At 40.9% G+C, this 18,356-nt stretch overlaps 1 protein-coding gene across 1 annotated transcript in view; it reads left to right on the top strand.

Annotated features, from left to right (window-relative positions):
• Positions 1 to 18,356, top strand: part of ADAMTS2 (ADAM metallopeptidase with thrombospondin type 1 motif 2) — a 451,457-nt gene that overhangs the window by 409,829 nt on the left and 23,272 nt on the right. Inside the window, exons 14-17 of the mRNA XM_027841791.1 lie at positions 3,046 to 3,169; positions 5,852 to 5,932; positions 12,336 to 12,499; positions 16,326 to 16,482. Coding sequence (XP_027697592.1) covers positions 3,046 to 3,169; positions 5,852 to 5,932; positions 12,336 to 12,499; positions 16,326 to 16,482 — 526 coding nt within the window. The remainder of the gene's footprint in view (positions 1 to 3,045; positions 3,170 to 5,851; positions 5,933 to 12,335; positions 12,500 to 16,325; positions 16,483 to 18,356) is intronic.

Here is an 18,356-nt window from a genome sequence, read left to right as displayed (position 1 = left end):
TTGTCTTCTTTTGGTTGTATGTTTTGATCTTCTTTGTCACCAAAGAAAGAATCTATGGTCTGAATTTTTGTGCAATTTGCTCATGATCCCAGCCAATTACTTGAGTTATAAACTCTTTGTTAAGGTAGGGGTCTGCTTCCAGTGTGGAGAATGTACTCTCCCAAGCTTTGGGGGTTTTGTGCAGCTATTTTCAGAGATACTTCTAGGGACCTGTAAATTTTCAGTTCTTCCAGGGTAGTATGATTAAGGGCGAGGCGTTTGCTCCTTTCCTGGCCTATGCTCTGGTCTATGAGTGACCACAGCACTCTTTTCTGCCTTGGAACTGTGAGGAGGATTTCTTCTCCACCAACACTACCAGCTCCACCAGGCCAGTGCTCTTCCTCATCCCAGGACTGCCACCCAGAACTATGACCCAGATTCAGGCACAGGCAAAGCAAGAGAATCTGGCCTTAAAACCAGCAAAGACATCCCTGCAATCCCCTTCTGTTTAGCCACTTGTTTCCACCTCAGTCTGTGGGCCGAGAGCTCCAGGAGCAGGCGCCACCATAGGGCTGTGCCAGGGGCTGGGACCAATCTTCTCCCTCACTGCAGTCACAGACTTTTCCTACTAACCTTCTAAGTTGTCTTTGGTGTTTGTGGGTTGAGAAGTCTGGAAACCGCCACAGCTGCCTGTGATTCAGTCCTGTATTGGTTTACTTTTAAAAACATCTCATCTTGTAAAGTTGGCCCATGTCACAGAGGTGGCCTAACTTCAAACTAATAAGATATATGAAAATGATTTGTTAACTATGACACCCTGTACAAATGTGGATTAATTGTTACTACTGCTGGAGCATGATATAGTAATTGAAATTTGGGCTTGGAGTCAAGAAAACTGGGTCCAAATCCTGCCTCTGAGAACTTACAAGGTGCCTCTGAGTAAGTCCCTTAATTTCTCTCTGTCTCAGACCATTCCCTGTTCATCTCTAATAAGGAGGAGTGAAGTGAGCACCTGCTCTGGTGGAAGGAATTTCCACTCTAAGGATTCCTCACACTGATGAAATCTTAGATCAGTCAAACAACAAGCATTTGTTAAGTGCCTATGTTTGGCAGGCACTTTGGTAGGTCCTGGGGATACAAAGATGAACATGAAGTGGTTCCTACCCTATAGAAGCACACATCCTCACTATGGCAATGATAATATAACTCTAGAATATGTGACTTTCAACCCAGGAGGAGTCTGAAAGCTACTGGTCTCTTCTCAGTCTGGATTGGAGAGCAGGGAGGAGTGTGAAAAGTGGAAGAGGGTGAAGTAACTAGGTAACTTTTGAGCAGTCAGGGAATTTGAATGCTCAGCCTCTCTATGCCTCAGTTTTCTTGTCAGTAAAGTAGAGTCACACTCAGTGACTTCTAAGGTCCCTTCCAGCTTTTAATTCTATGATGCTCTGATCCCATGAGTCCATATGTATACCCTTGCTAAGAGACAAGGCTTAAAACATCTCCCAGAATCAAATATAAATAATTTGGAGGGAGGGGTGGATAAGGATGAGAATTAATCTCTACTTTGGGATATCATGACTGCTGCTGCTCCATTAGTATTAATAATCCAGTTGAGTCTGGAATGTCTAATAACAGTGACAGCAATATTAATAGTAATATTGGTAATAGTAATAATAATAACAGTAGAAATAAGAGTGATAATGATAGTTGCAGTAAAAGTCATAGTAACAGCAGTAACAATAATGATGACGGTAACTGGAGGAAGAAGAAGCTGCCTCTTTCTAGTAAGTCTTCCTCAGAGTCTACAGGAGCTTCTACAGGTTCCTTCTTCAGATCTCAGGTATATGATTTAATAAATGTTTACTTTCACGTAGCTATCCCTTTTGTTGTTGCTCTCATTCAGTCACGTTCAACTGTGAACCATAGCATGCCAGGCCCTTTGATCCTCCACTACCTCCCAAAGTCTTTCTGAGCTCATGTTCATTGTTTCCATGACACCATCTATCCATCTTATCCTCTGTCATTTTTCTTTTGCCATCAATCTTTCCCGACATCAGGATCTTTTCCAGTGAGTCCTGTCTTCTCATTCTGTGGCCAGATATTTAAGCTTCAGGTTCAATATTTGACCTTCCAGTGAATAGCCTGAGTTAATTTCTTTAAGTATTGACAGATTTGATCTCCTAGCTTTTCCTAGGTAGAATGGAATCTCAGTTCCCACTTTCAGAAATCAGACAGTTACCCTAGGGCCAGATCTGGCACAGAGTTTGTGGGTACAATCAGGGATTTAAAACTGTATGAGACTTTAGAGGTCTTTAAGTCTAACCCTCATTTTATAGATGAAGGAACTGAGGCCCAAAAAGATTAAGTGACTTGGGGTCACAGAGCTAATAAGTGTCTAAAGTGGGGTTTGGAACCAATTCTTCCTGCCTCCAAGTTCATTGATCTATCTACAATGCCATACCATGAGGAACTTTGTCCTAATCCCAGCACATCTTTTACAGAAATGACCTTCTCTTCAGATTTTTTCTAATGGTAAAGAAGTGATTGATGTCACTGAGGAAAAAGCTGTGCTTTCAGCAGAACAGGGAATTATGTTAATGCTCCCAGAACCATATCTCCAGCCGTAGTGAGAGTCCAGGCCTAGGGCAGCCCAAATCTGAATTCCGTGTAACTAATACCTTTTTATAGATGGGGGCAAATGTTATAATTTCAGCTTTGTAGACAGACAATGTTTTTGTCAATAGATGTGGCCCTGCTAGATTATTTACTTTGCAAAAGGATTCACTTCAGTGCCTTCTGAAATAGAAAGCTCCCTAAGGTAATTGAAAGTAGGATTTGATTTATAGACCTTTGATTTTTCCTACAGTGTTTCAAGAACTTCTCATTTTGGTTAAGTTGGGAGACTGAGGATTTCCACTATACCCCTGAGGCCTCTGAGGCCCTTGCTATGTGCCTGCCAGTATCATGGGGCCCTGGCAGCTTTGGCAATATCAATAAGATATCCTGATACTGTTGGGGAATGAAGGTGAGGTCGTTCTTAACGTAGCTGTTCTTTTTTCCCCACAGAAAGTTGGCTGTGATCGGGTGATTGGCTCCACCAAACAAGAAGATAAGTGTGGTGTGTGTGGAGGAGATAACTCTCACTGCAAAGTAATCAAAGGGACATTCACAAGATTACCTAAGAAACAAGGTCAGTTATATACCCTCTGCCTGACTCTTCTCCCTTCAATTATGCACTACCTGGTGGTTTCATATGTCCATATCTGTGGGTGTGAGTGGATCATCTTAAAATTCTTCCTTTCCCTTAACCCCAACATCCAGTCTCTAAGTCCTGTTCATTCTTTCTCTGTAGTGTCTTACTTCTCTGTTCCTACAGCTAGACCATATTACAATAGTATCCCAGCCTCTCTCCTCCCCTCCAGTCTCTCTCCATCTCTAGTACCTCCTGTGCATGTTGCCACATGAATGTTCCTAATGAATAGGTATGACCATATACCTCTCCTGCTCAAAGTCTTTGATGAGTCCCTGTTAATCATGGGATAAAGTCTAAGACAGCAGTTCTCAAAGTGTGGTCTTGAAGACCCCTCAGCATTCCTGGAACTCTTTCAGGGCACCTTGTGAGATGAAAACTATTTTCATCATACTAAAATGTTATTTGCCTATTAAAATACTCCTCTCTTTTCCAACTATATATCTTTGTGATAATTCAACCAAAACAACATATTACAACAGATTGAATGCAGAAGCAGATATGAGAATCCAGCTGTCTTCACACATTATCCCAATGTCTCCAGATATTAAAGATATTTTCAAAACTATATAAAACAATCCCTCTCCTCTCACCAAATTATTTTTGTTTGGGAAAATATAATTTTTTTTTCATTAAAAGTATGTTGTTTATGTTAACGTGTAATGGGTTTATGATTTTTAAAAACAAATAAATAAATATTTTAAATTATCAGTTTTAATTTATTAATACAGTACCTACTGATAAATATGAATAATGTGAATATTTAAATAACAAAATAAATAAAATAAATAAAAAATTTTAAAATAAATATAAATAAAAGTTCTTTGAGTCTTCAGTAATTTTTAAGAGCATAAAGGGGTCCTCAACAATTTTAAAGACTCCTGAGACAAAAAAAGTTTGAGAATCCTTGTCCAAGGTATTGGAATGAAGTATTTGTTCAAATTCTCCTTCCTGGGTCACACCTGCCCCAGGTTACTAAATAGAACTAAAGAGACAGCGCATTCCATCATCAGACAATAAGGTATGGTTTTTTTTAGCTCATTTAACCACCAGGTTGGGCTAATGTGGAATTTCAGAAGGCCCAGGTTCAATTTTTGCTTCAGACACTTACTAGCTGTGTGATCCTGGCCAAGTCATTGCTCCCCAGACAACACTCTAAGATTAGAAGTTGCAGAGTAGATTACGCTCTGCATTTGGAGAGGGCATTTTCTCATGGGACAGACCCTGCACTAATGAAATCAACACAACCAAGTACATCTCCACTGAGATCAAGTGTCCTCAATCAGTCTGATGACATCTGAATGACCACAATTGCCCCCAGCCTCCTAACTCACACTCTTTTTTTAGGTCTTGGTTTCTGGCCGGTATCACACTGCCCCCAGGATGTCAATCTGAATCCCTTAGATTGCACCTGTCCTTGTAGCCTTTCTTGCTCTGAGATTCTCCTCCTCAGATTTCATAGACTCTGCCTCTCACACCCCATCCCTCAGGCCTGCTGAGGCTCTGGCCTATTGGTCAGTTCATTCCCAAGGAGCTAATTAGAAAAAGCACATGACTGACATGCTTCCTCTCAGTCAGTTTGTCCTTCAGTGCTCTCCTGTCTCCAAAGTTGTCTATTTTGGTCAACTCCACTTGGTATAAGAAGGGTCAATCATGCTGTTCCTCACTCTTAGTCACTACCTCTTACCTTCTGGGAGGCCTTATGTCAGGTAGGGAGCCTCAGTGTCCTAAATCAACTCCTCAGGCAAGCATCCAAGGCCCTCTTGAATCTGATCCTTGCCTACGCATCCAGCTTCATAACCCTGAACAAACGTCACAGTTCTGACTAAACTTGATGGCTGGCAGGCCCACTCCAGTCTCTGTATTTCTGCTCCAACATTCCCCTGCCTGGAATGCTCTAACCCCTCTTTGGCCTTGTTCTTAAGTAGAAAAGGCTGCTGCTGAATAGTGCCTGATATACCCAGTAACAAGCACAATGCTGGGTTCCTGGTAGGACACAGAGAACGATGTATTTATAGATCCATAATTTTTTGACTAATTGTGGCTATAAATTAATGTCTACTGATTTTACGATATGGCTTGTGATCTAGGGTTTAGAGCCAAATGACCTAGGGCAAATGGCTTCGTTTTACATACTTAAGTAATTTGTCAGTAAGTAATTAATTACAAATGGGAGAAAACAGCCCCCCACACACACACCCACACCCCCCCACACACATACACACATACACACATGCACACATACACACATGCACACATACACACATGCACACATTTCACTCCAGGCACACTTACGGTTAGTTAATTGCTCTTCTTGTAAAACACCAACTCCAAACAGGTATATGTTCATATGTACATATGTTGGTGAACACATTGTATATGGTCGTATATTGTATGTGATCATATGTACATATGTCCGTGACCATGTGTACACTTTGTGTGTTCTTATTGTTGTGTACCTTATATTTTATGTATTCATATGTACGTGTGATCATGACCATATGTACATTATAGCAACATAGTTCTTCCTGTTTATATATCCCTTTTCACAAGCCCCTGGAGTAGGTCAGGCCATAACTCAGCCATCATAAGCTCATTTTTTCTTTAAATATCCTAATGAAGGTTACATCAAGATGTTTGAAATCCCAGCTGGGGCAAGACATTTGCTCATACAAGAGACAGATTCTACTCATCACAGCCTGGGTGAGTATAATTCATGGCTCTGGGCATTATAGTTTCTTGGAGGACTGACTTGGCATTAGTGTGAATCCTAAAGCTGGGCTCTGGATTTGAGATGGAGGGCGTTGTCTTTGTAAATACTTCATAGAAGTTATGCAATGTATTTCTGAAATCCTTCCTTGAGAAGGGTGAGCATGGGAGAAGAATTGAGAAAGCCATTAATTAGATTAGCTATAAATGTAGGTATAATACCCCAAAGCCCACTGTGCAATTAGGGCTTTCATATTGACTGAAAATGAGCCAAGATTGGAAAATGGACTAAGGAGTCCAGTCCATTGATCCCGTGTGATTCAGTCCCCCCAAAATTGGGGGGTATTTTGGGATGGGAAACAATCTAGAACCATCGAGGAACAAGATGCTTTGATGTGGGGTTTCCAAGAAGAGGCCATATTCCCTCTATGATATCTGTGGCAAATGATTATCCAGCCACACGTGTAGTGAATGGGGAATTCACCACTTATCAAGGTATTACACTCCACTCTGGGATAGCTCTAAACAGCATGTTAGAGTGAAAGAGAATTGGATTTTGAATCAGAAAACTTGAATTCCAGTCCCAAGTAGAACACAACTATTTATATGACCTTGGATAAGTCACTTAACTTCTATTAGACTTAATTTCTTCATCTGTAAAATGAAAAGGTTGAACTGGGTGATGTTTAAGATTCATTCCAGATCTCAATCCTATGATTCTGTGAAAGGCATTTGACTTACCTCATATTTGTATAACACTTTACAACTTACAGAACACTTTCACATTTTTGTTATTGTTCAGTCATTTTTCAGCTGTGTCCTACTCTTCGTGACCCCTTTTGGGGTCTTCTCTGAGAAATACTAGAGTAGTTTGCCATTTATTTCTCTAGGTCATTTTACTGATGAGGAAACTAAGGCAAACAAGGTTAAGTGATTCGCCCAGGATCACACAGCTAGTAAATGTCTGAGGCCTAATGTGTACTCAGGTCTTCCTGACTGAAGGCCCCCCCTGTGCTCTATCCACTGTGCCACCCAGCTGCCTAACACTTTCATGTACACTATGACAGACCCTGTGGGGTGTCTAGGACAAGATGGTATTATCCCAATTTTATAAATGTGGCAACTGAGGTTCAGAGGGGTAAATTGACTTACCTTAAACCAAATGTCTAAAAAGAAACATAAATGTTTCCAGTCTCCTGACACTCACCCTAGTGGTCTTTCTAGTACCATAGCACATGGCCTTCCACCATGGTTTGGTGGTCTTCACTGTTTCTGAAGATGACCCAAGCATAGGCAATGTGCTGAAAAGTGCCCGCACACTTTCAAATCCTGTGTGAGGAGAGGCAACATTTTCTGGTGGGGTAGAAAGAGTGAACTTAGTCAGGATTGCTGGTCGTAGCTGCATTTCTTATTTGATGTATGACCTCAGACAAGTCTGATCCTCTCTTTGGCCCCAGTTTCCTTAGTATGTAAGCTGTGTTTGTGTGTGTTAAAGTAGTTCCTGTGTTTCAGTAGGAGAAGGTTGGATAGGAGAAAGAGCAAGGTGGGGACCTGAGGAAAAGGAAGGGAAGGAGAAGGAATGAGGGAGTCATTTGGCAGGTTGTGGGAGGGTTTGGGAATTGTGAAGATCAGAGATTGAATTTGGGTATGGGAAAGTTGGGAGGACTTGAGAAAATGAAGAAGAGAAGAATTTAGACTGAGGTAGAAAAGAAAGGAGCTTGAAGAAAAATTCAAACAGAAGCATTTAAGAAGAGGAAGAAGGACTTTAGGAGAAAAAGATTCAGAGTTAAGAAGAAGAGTAGAAAGAGAGGATCCCATGAACTAAAATTCTACTAGGAAACCATCCCAAGAAGGATGGAAATTTCTCAAAAATAAAATTCTAAAAAAAATCCAAGAAAAAAACCTACAATAAACCCTGTGGCCTCAGATATTTAAACAAAAATGCACAAAGTATGAATAACCAGAGAAGTAAACAAGAGATTCTAATATAAGGAGCTGAAGCACCAGGAGTGCTTTCCTGGTCGCTATATCCTAAAGAGTGCCCCAAGTTTATATTTGTAGGCATGGCTTCTTTCCCAGAATGATAGTTACACAAAAGATCATCATGAATAGTGATGAGTGAGTAAATGCATTTACCCAAGCAGATAGCAAACAAAAATCAGAAAAGTTATACAAATTAGAACATACCAGAAAATAAACTGAATGAATGAGCTCTCTCACTGAGAAACAAGATATCTCAGTTTAACCAAGAAAGGAGCTCCAATATAACCAAAAGAGGAGAAATTTCCCAAAGTCTCCAGGGAAGCATGGTAGAAATAAGGGACATATTGAGGAGCCAGCTCCCCCTGTATGTCTGCCTTCCAAAATCTGTCTCTCTCCACTGAGTTGGTCCAAAAAAATCTATAATTGAATGGGCCTCTCTTGAAATAGGAATGAAAAAGAATGTCTCTCTTTTCCAAACTTCTCATGCTAATTCAGCAGGCAATGAGAAATCATTCTTTCTATCAATTCCAAATCACACTTACTCAGCAGTAGGCAAAACACCCGTGGGCAACCCAGGTTATGAAAAGAAAAAAGCGAGTCTGATGAGGTAGAAAAGGGGAAATTTACCTAAAGAGATCAGTATTGTCACACACGGAATTCACTGACCAATTTTTTTTTTTAATATGCATACAGAAGAGGAGATAATGAAGAGTGAATACTAAAGGGTAGCATGGTCCCTTAATAGCAATGTCAAACATTCTAAAACTCAGAATGAACTGAGACTAATAAAGGAAGCTAAGGTTAACGAAAGAATTTTTATGTTATGTTGGGAGGGGGGTAGAATACTCAAAGAAGGAATAGAAACATGACCTGGTCTGGATCAGACAATGATAATTGAAGATGGTGAGAAGACAGTGTTCAGTTCTGCTTTTTCTTCTGTTTTCTTTGCCAAGGAGAACAATCTTTCAACAAGTAAGGACAGGGCAAAGATAAACTGATAAGGAGTATCTAAGATAAACAGTGAGATGATAGTGGGACGTGGGAGTCCATTAGCTACCCTGTATGAGTTCAAGTTGCCAGAATCAGATGAATTATATCCTTATATATTGAAAGAACTGGCAAATGTGATTACTGAGCCAGTCATTGATTTTCAGAGAGGGAGGGAAAAGGGTAGAAAAAATGGAGTCTGTTCACTATAGGTCAGTGAACTTGAATGTGATTCCAGTAAAAATCCTCAAATGTATTATTAATGGGAGGGTTAGTAAGCATCTAGAACAAGAGGTGGAGCTCACAAACAGCAATCATGTGTTCAAGAACAGACCATGAAAGGCCAAACTCATCCCATTTTTTTTTTCAGGATTATTAGACTGGTAGTAGGGAATGCTGAAGATATAGTTTACCTAGATTTTAAGAAATTATTTGGCTAGTTCCTCATGCAGTTCTCATTGAAAAAAATGGGAAAATGTGCTATCACAATTAGATGGATTCAGAATAAATGGACCCCAAAAGTTGTTACTAATGGTTCAATGTCAACCTGGAAGATCTCGAGTAGATGCCCGCAGAGATCTGTGCTTGAACCCTGTACTGTTTTACATTTCTATCAATGACTTGTTTAAAGGTCTAAATGTCATGCTTATCAAATTTGCAAATGGCATAAAGCTGAAAAGAATAGCTAACATATCAGATAATTACATATTGGATAGGAGTCAGAATCTGAATAAATCTCAACCTTGAGATAGCTCTAATAAGATTAAATATAATAGGGATAAATTTAGAGTCTTACAATTAAATTCAGAAAATCTACTTGACAGGTACAATATGAGAAAAGTAAGAATGGTCAGTAGTAGACCTAAAAATTATATGAGGTGGCGCAGTTGATAGAGCACTGGCCCTGGAGTGAGGAGGACCCGAGTTCAAATCCTGCCTCAAACCAAACACTTGACACTTACTAGCTGTGTGACCCTGGGAGAGTCACTTAACACCAATTGCCTAAAAACTAAAAAAAAAATGCTTTGGGGCAGCTAGGTGGCACAGTGGATAGAGCTCTGGTCTTGGAGTCAGGAGGACCTGAGTTCAAATCCAACCTCAGACACTTGATACTTACTAGCTGTGTGACCCTGGGCAAGTCACTTAACCCTGATTGCCTCACCAAAAAAGCAAAAAAAAAAATAAAATAAAATGTCACCTTTTGGGCAGCTAGGTGGCGCAGTGGATAGAGCACTGGCCCTGAAGTCAGGAGGACCTGAGTTCAAATCTGGCCTCAGAACAAACACTTGACACTAGCTTGTGTGACCCTGGGCAAGTCACTTAACCCCAATTGCCTAAAAACTAAAAAAATAACCAAAAACTAAAATTATATGGTGGGGGAGGCTTAGTGAATTGCCAGTTCCATATAAGCACTTCAATAATATGGTAATGCAGCCTCTGCCTCCCGCCCAAAAAAAAGGCTGTATTAAGAGACTTCTCATGTCTAAGACTAGGGAGATAATTATCCTGCTGTACTCTGTCCTGATTAGGATATGTTTAGAGTACTATGTTCAGTTCTGACGACCACATGGAGAAACTGAAAAGGGGCCAGGATGGGGGCAGCAACCAGTTTGATAAAGAATTGGTTGAATGAATTGAGTTTAGTTTGGGAAAGAAAAGACATAGGGGGACAAAAGAGCTATCTTCAGGTATTTGGAAGAGGGATTGTACTTCTTTCTACTAGACCCCAGAGGGCAGCACAAGTAGAGGTGAAAGATACTAAGGAACAGATTTACACAAGGGGATTCCCTTGATGAGTAAAGAAACTTAACAATTAGAGCTATCCAGGAGAAGAATGAACTACCTCAGGAAGCAGGAGTTTCCCTCTCAATAGAGGCCTTCAAGAAAAGCCTGGATGATCTCTTCTTGTCTATATTGTAGAGGGAATTCTCATACCAATATAGGTTGAACTAGGTGGTTTCTGGGGGTTCTTCCAACTCTGAGATTCTGTGATTTTTTGTAATCAGGTTGTGGAACTAGAGGGCCCCCAAGACCCATTCCAGCTCTGATCACCTGTGTTTTTTTTTATTAATATTAAGACATCACATTCATTATTCACCTGAATGCTAATTGAAATTCTTCCATTTCACTGCGATAGAATTAATTGAGATTCTCATAGATAATTTTTAACTGGAGTGGATGTTTTCCTAATGACTCATTCTTTCCACCCATGAAGCAGTCAAACCTCTATCTTAGTAACAGTTTCTTATTCCAGCATTTAGGATAGACTTACCACAGCTTCTTGGTAGGCATTGAGGCTTGTACCTGCATGAGATGCTGAGGTTCAGAACTGGGAAAAACCTTAGAGCCCATCCATTCTAACTCCATTTTACAGAGCAGAAAATGGAAGCTCAAAGGGTTTAAGTGACCAAGTTCATATAGGTAGTAAGAAGCAGAGAAAACATTTGAACCCAAGTGAAAAATCCAGTGTTCTTTCCACTACTTCTCCACAACCTGTTGAGGTAAATTCCCCTGCAGATGGGCAAAACCTCAGGGGAACATGCAGGACAGCTAGTTAGTTCTGTGACTTATATTATGATTTTCTGCCTACACGCTGGTGAACAGTGCTACAAAGAAGATCTCCTCCCAACCCCCCTGAAATGCCCCAGATCTGTCCCATTAGGGTAAGCCTATTGTAACAGAACCATAGGAACTGGAAAGTTAGTGCTGTTCCCACCTTCACCCCTCCCCCAGGAGCAAAGCAGAGCTTCATTAATGATGAGGTGACATTAAACAGGAAGCCTCAGTTTTCTTCCTAGGACAATATTCTTTAGCCTTTGGCATGCTGGGGCAGTCACTGATGATCTCTTTCAATCTATTAACCTGATGAGGCATGAGATAGCCGATTTGGTCAGTTTTTTTTTTATATGATTAGCTTGGTATTACAGGGGAAAAAATTGTCTCTGTAGTTAAGGAAGCTATGTCCAAAGCCCAGCTCTGTTGTGTGGCCTTGAGCAAGCAAGTCACTTTTACTTTCTGTGCCTCAGTTTACTCATCAGTATAATGAGGGTGTTTGGCAAGATTGTCTCAAAGATCCTTTCTATCTCATGATCTCAAGAATGGGACCTTTAGCAAGCAATGAGCAGACACAGCTAAATGTGTGGCCTTTACTTCCAGAGGGGCAACCATATGTGGATATGCTGGGGGTACTGGAAGCAAGGAAACCCAACTAAGTGCCTCCAACTATTCATCAAATTTGAAAGCTTTGACCAAGAGGGTCATGGGCCTCTGAGCCTCTGGGTATGGGGTGACAGCCTGAGCCTGTTCTGACTTCCCTGACAGAAACAAAGCCCTTTACTCTGACTCATTGCTCTCCTTTCTCCCATATTGGCTAAGCCTTGACTTTGGATGGGGGTTTTGGGGGTGGGTTTCTCTTTTGGATCCCCAGCCATCAAGAACCAAGAGACGGGGAATTTTGTTTTGAATGAGGAAAACTTGGTTCCTGATTCCAAGGTCTTCATTGACATGGGTGTGGAATGGGAATACCGAAACGACGACGATCGGGAAACTGTCCAGACAATGGGCCCTCTCTATGGTGCCATAACAGTACTGGTGAGTTTGAAGGCAAGCGGGGAACCTCTGGAGCTCTCTGAGGAATCCCTAGACTCTCCGAGGCATTCATTTCAAAAAGCAGCTTTTAGCTTCTGTTGGCTATGTGTCAGAAAAATCAATCAACAAGAATTTACTAAGAACCCATTATGTATCAGACATTGTGCGAGGTGCCAAGGATACAAAGGCAAAAATGAGATAGTGCCTGCCTTCAAGGAGCTTTCATTCTAGTCAGTTATTATCTCCATAACTTGCGTATACATAAGTATATATGAAATAAATACAAGGACATTTTTGGAGATGAGATAAGAGACGGTGCTACCAGAACCATAGCTAGACACTTTGGAGTAGAGATTCTGGGAAATAAAAGCATGCTCAAACATGGATTAAGACATGCAGCTAGGTGGACATTTAGAACTCTAGACTTTCTCTGGAGCCCTAATAAACTACTCTGAGCCTTTCTGGAATTATCTCATTATTGTCATAGTTTCTTTTCCCCAGGGCCTGCCCCTTGAGCAGTGGTTTTTAGTTTCTCAGTATTAGTTGAATGCCTGTCAAACTTCCGGCTCTAGGGAGCCTCAGGTAACCTAAAGTTAGGCCCTACTGGTAATGTCACCAGAGTGGTATGGTAGGAAAACCATAGAATTTGGGATCATAGTTATTGTCTTTTTTTTTTCAGTTATGTCCATCTCTTCATGACCCCATTTGGGGTTTTCTTGGCAAAGATACTGGAGTGGTTTGCCATTTCCTTTTCCAATTCATTTTACAGATGAGAAAACTAAAGAAAACAGGGTTAAGTGACTTGCCCAGGGTCACACAGCTAGTAAGCGTCTGAGACCAGATTTGAATTCATGAAGATGAATCTTCTTAATTTCAAGCCTGACGCTCTATATCCACTGTGCCATCTAGCTGGCCCAAGACCAATTGAAATTCCAGTTCTGCTACTTACTGTCTGTGTTTACTAAGACTTAGCCTCTCTGAGCCTCCTTTTCCTCAACTATAAAAATGAGGAAGTTGACATCTGAGGTCCCTTTCAGCTCTAAATTTCTTGATTTAATAGCCTTCCTGAGAAGTGGGAAGGACAAAGAAAGGAAATAGCAGCCATTTCTAAGTAAGTGGCAACCATTTCTAAGTGTCTGTGGGCAATGGTGAAAAATGTTCCAGCACATTCTCACCCAGCATGCTGGGTGGGAAGGCCTTCTCTCTCCTATGCTGATGTTCTTACCCCTCCTCTAGGGATCAAGGCTTGTGTCTGTCAACAGCCTCTGTACCACTGCCCCCCAGTAGAGTTATACATGTAAGCCTACATTTTGGAGGTTCTGATACCATTGGGCACATTAAAAATCCATCAATATATCAGGGATCTATGATTTAGTTGGGATAGAAATTACCTACACTAAACCTTATCATAATCCATCTATAAATTATGGACAATTCTCGACTAATAATAAACATATTTATTTGGATATTTCAGATCTTCTAGTGTATTAGGAAGCCTGAGGGATTCCAGCAAAAGAGGAGTGACAAAAGCAAAAGGGTCCAACACAGGACTGAGTGCCATTTTGTATTTTTGTCTGTCACATGAGTTACTCTCCGCTGAAGTCCTGTGCTGCCTCTGCTAGAGGCCTTTCCCAGTCCCCCAATCCCAGCTGCTAGTGCTTTTCCTTCCAATATTCCTTTCCAATTATTCTTCATCTTATATGCACCTATTTTTACATGTTGTCTCCCCCATCACAATGTAAGCACCTTCAAGGCAGAGACTGTTTCAATTTTGTATCCTCAGAGCTTAATACAGTGCTTAGCATAGAGTAGTGATCTTGGATTTTCAAAAGCTATGCCAGGAAAGTTCCAGATACTATAGGTACTACCAGACTGGAAAATCTTTGAGGTTGGGGCTGACAATGGACAATGTATCTTTTTTCCAAGTATTAGCCTGAAGTATTGAGGAAGTATGGCTAATGAATTCATCACCTGGGGCCTACCTTGTGGTAACAAGCCTCTCCAACTTGACTAGGCTGGTCCCCAGAGAACAGACATCTGTCACCTTTCCAATTTGATAAAAATTTGATAGACTGTGTGCCCTAAAGGTATAGCCTACAGGAACCGTTAGTCACATCCAGATCACCATATTAACTATCCAAAGCCATGATGAGGAAGACAGAAAGAAAAAGATTTTTAGTGTAAAATAACTTCAAGGTAAACAAAAAGATCTTCGTATTGACTGAACTAATTGTGCCCAATAGCATTGAGTCACATGATCAACAAAACCATTCAAGAAGGTTTCTTCCAAGACCTTACTCTTCTCTTGGGATTCCTATAGACCCATCCCCAGGCTTAGATACATTGCCTCAAATGGCAATTGTATTGACTACTGGGATCACTGGGATTCTTTATCCTGGAACACTGCAACTATAACCATAGCCATACAAAGCGAAATGATGTCTCTTTTGAATTCATCTCATGTGTCTGGTCATTCTTAGAGAATACAGGTCAGATGAAGTTGATGGTTTGAGAGTTTAGAGGATATGACTTATTGAGGTTGAGTTAATTCTCTTTGTCCTCAAGTTACTTATATAGACACAAGACAGCTACTCTGAAATCTGTACCTATATACTAATTATGGTCTTGATGACAAGGATTTGAAACAGTCTAGATGCTGAAATCTCCACAGTTCTCAAAGAAACTACTCTCACTGAGCAGTGGTATTCACGTGGAGAAATTCTCTCTCTGACACTGTCCAGCATAAGCACCACAGTGCAGGTCTTGGGCCCCATCTTTACAACCAAACAGCTCTATTCACCCTCTGTTGTTCACGGCAGTTCTTAAGACTGGAATGGGGAATGAGCTTGGCAGATCAGAATTGGTCTCTTCTGTAAATTTATATTAGAAAAGGGTAGGAGAGATCAGAAACAGTCCTGGAGCAGATAGCCATATACTATCCTTTGTCATTGGGTCTCAATATAACTAAAATGATTTACTTGGGTGTTTTGCTCTGTGCTAGCAGGATTAACACCAATAAATCAGCTAATTGACAAGCACTTATTAAATACCTCTTATGTGTAAGACATTCTGCTTGGTGATGGGGATATAACTATAAAAGTGAGACATTCTCTGTCTCAATAAATTTATAATCTATTGGGGAGACAACATATTCACTGATAAATATATGATATATGCAAAAACATACAGTGATGGCAAGAGAGATAGGAAAAGGACTAGCAACAGGGGAGAATTAACAAAGGCCTCTTAGTGGAGATAGTATTTGATCTGAGCCTTAAAAGGAACAAGGAATTCTAAGAGACAAAAATGAGAGAGGATATTCCGTGCATGAGGGCATGGAGATCCACCTTTACAAGGGCTAAGATGCACAAGAGAGAATGAATTAGAAATAAATGTAGTTCTTCCCTCCTATGTGGCATGGGGTGGGGGAGGAAGGAGTTGCCCTCTTCCTTCCTCATTTCCCTCAACTAAATTGTAAATTGGAACATTGTGTGTTCATTCAAAGCAACATCTGGGAACGTGTGCCTTTGGTGAGTAAAGGTCTGTGATAAACAAGAGAAAATGTCAGGCAGATGATAATCCATGAGAAAAAGAAATTAGAATTTTACTCCACCCCATCTCAGACCAGGCTTCCCAAATGACCACCTGCTAAAAATTGTCCATCCTCAGTAACATCCTGGGAAAGAGAAGATCTTATTTATGGGTCTAAACTTCCTTGCTCTTTCCTCCAAATCCTGGGAGGAAGGATGAGTCAGTCACCTAGAAAAAAGTCAGGGCATGCCTTGTAAATGTGTTCTAAATCCCCTGTGACATCTATCCATGTGCATAGGTCACTCCTCATGGCGATGCCAAGATCTCTTTGACCTACAAGTACATGATCCATGAGGACTCCCTGAATGTTGACAACAACAATGTTGTAGAAGACTCTGTGAGCCATGAGTGGGCCCTGAAGAAATGGACTCAGTGTTCCAAGCCCTGTGGAGGAGGTAAGTTCTTTACCCTCATTCAGAAAGGGAACTTTGCAATAAGGGAAGCAAGAGAAAGAGAAGACCTGAGACCTGGTTCTTGTCTTCCAGGAGCACCCAGTGTCATTGGGAAAATACATGCAAAATATTTCAGTAACAATGAAAAAGGAATATGATGAAGGGCCAACATGAGTGATGTGAAGAATAGGTACCATAAATGCTAATTTTTAAAAGGGAATTAGGGTCCTGAACCAGACAGGGAAAAACTTTCCAGCAATCCCACAGCAAAACAGACTGAGTAAAGAAATAGTGAGTTCCCCATCTGTGGAAATGTTAGAACAAAAATTAGATGGTCTCTTGTCAGGTCTGAGCATGTTAGGGGCCTAGACTCAGATCGAGGCAAGAGAAATGGAAAAGAAGCAAAATGAAATAAATGGAAGAAACATTATGTGTGAGTTATCCAAAGGACTTGGTGACTGAAAAGCTATTGGTGTTGAGGGGAACCCTTACCATGAGAAGAGAGGAAGTAGAGGAAGGAGTCAGAGTTTCAGGAGTGAGAAAATGGAGATGTCATTGGCAGAGATGGATGGGGGGTGGATGTTGAGAAATGGAGTAAATTTGAAAAACAAGATAAGGAATTTCTCTTTTGGATGGGTTGGTTTGGGGGTCATAGTACCAAAGTGGAAATTTCTCACATCCTTCCCCTTATCACAGCCATTACCCTAGTTCAATCTTTGATCACCCCTTCCTTGGACTCTTATCATCATAGCCTCTGATGGGTTTCCTTGCATTCAGGTCCCAATTCATTCTCTACACAGCTGTCAAAGTGACTTTTCTTTCCAAAGCACAGATCTGACCAAGTCATTGCAATGTTCAATAAACTCCAGATGCTCCCTACTACCCCTGGGGTCCAATACAAGCCCCTCTGTGTGGCTCTAAAGCCCTTCACAATCTAGCTCAAACCTACCTTTCTAAATTTATTATACATCACTCACCTTCTTGCATTCTTCAGGCCAGCCAAATTAGCCTTCTTGTTGCTTATCACACATGGTGTTCCATCTCTCACCTCCATGCCTTTGTGCAGCGTGTCCCTCAGGCATAGGATGCACTACTTCTTTACCATGATCTCTTCTCATCCCTCCTTCCTTTCAAAGCTCAGCTTGAGGGCAATCTTCTACCTGAGGTCTTTCTGGATCCCCACCCCCTTCAGCCACTAGAGCCTTCCACACAAAATTACCCAATATTTGTTTTGAATATATTTTCTATGTATGTATAAGGGCTCATAGATATACATCTAAAATTAGAAAGGCCCTCAGGTGCCATCTAGACCAATTCTTTTGTTTTACATGTTATTTCCCCTGGAAGAATAGAAGCTCACAGCAGGAATTGTTTCATGTTTGTCTTTGTATTTATCCCTAGTGCCCAACAAAATTTAATAAATGCTTGTTAATTGATTGTTCTGCTTGGCCCTAGAGGACAGAACTAAGACAAATATGGGGAAATTACAAGAATATTAAGACTTTAGTATAATATAAAGAATATCCGAGTGATCAGAGCTAACAATGGAATAGATTGCTCAGTCACTAGTGAGTTCCCCCTCACCAGAGGTATTCAGGCAGAGAGTTGGATGATTCCTTGTTAGGGATGCTGTTGGAAGTTGGATGAGATAGACTCAATTCCCAGCCCCACCCCTAGCTCTCAGATTCCAAGATGTCATCTGTCCATGGACCTTCCATGGTCATTTGCATGAGAAGCAGCAGAAGGTGCTCCATTGGAACCAGAAGGGTTCCATTGGCCAGTGAATTCTGTTGATACTAATAATAACTCTGTCAGGGGAGTTTCTCTCTCTCTCTCTCTCTCTCTCTCTCTCTCTCTCTCTCTCTCTCTCTCCCTCT

Source organism: Vombatus ursinus, unplaced genomic scaffold (genome assembly GCF_900497805.2).
Source record: "Vombatus ursinus unplaced genomic scaffold, bare-nosed wombat genome assembly UNPS02014863.1, whole genome shotgun sequence".
NCBI lineage: Eukaryota > Metazoa > Chordata > Mammalia > Diprotodontia > Vombatidae > Vombatus > Vombatus ursinus.
This window is presented reverse-complemented; position numbering and strand designations above follow the sequence as displayed.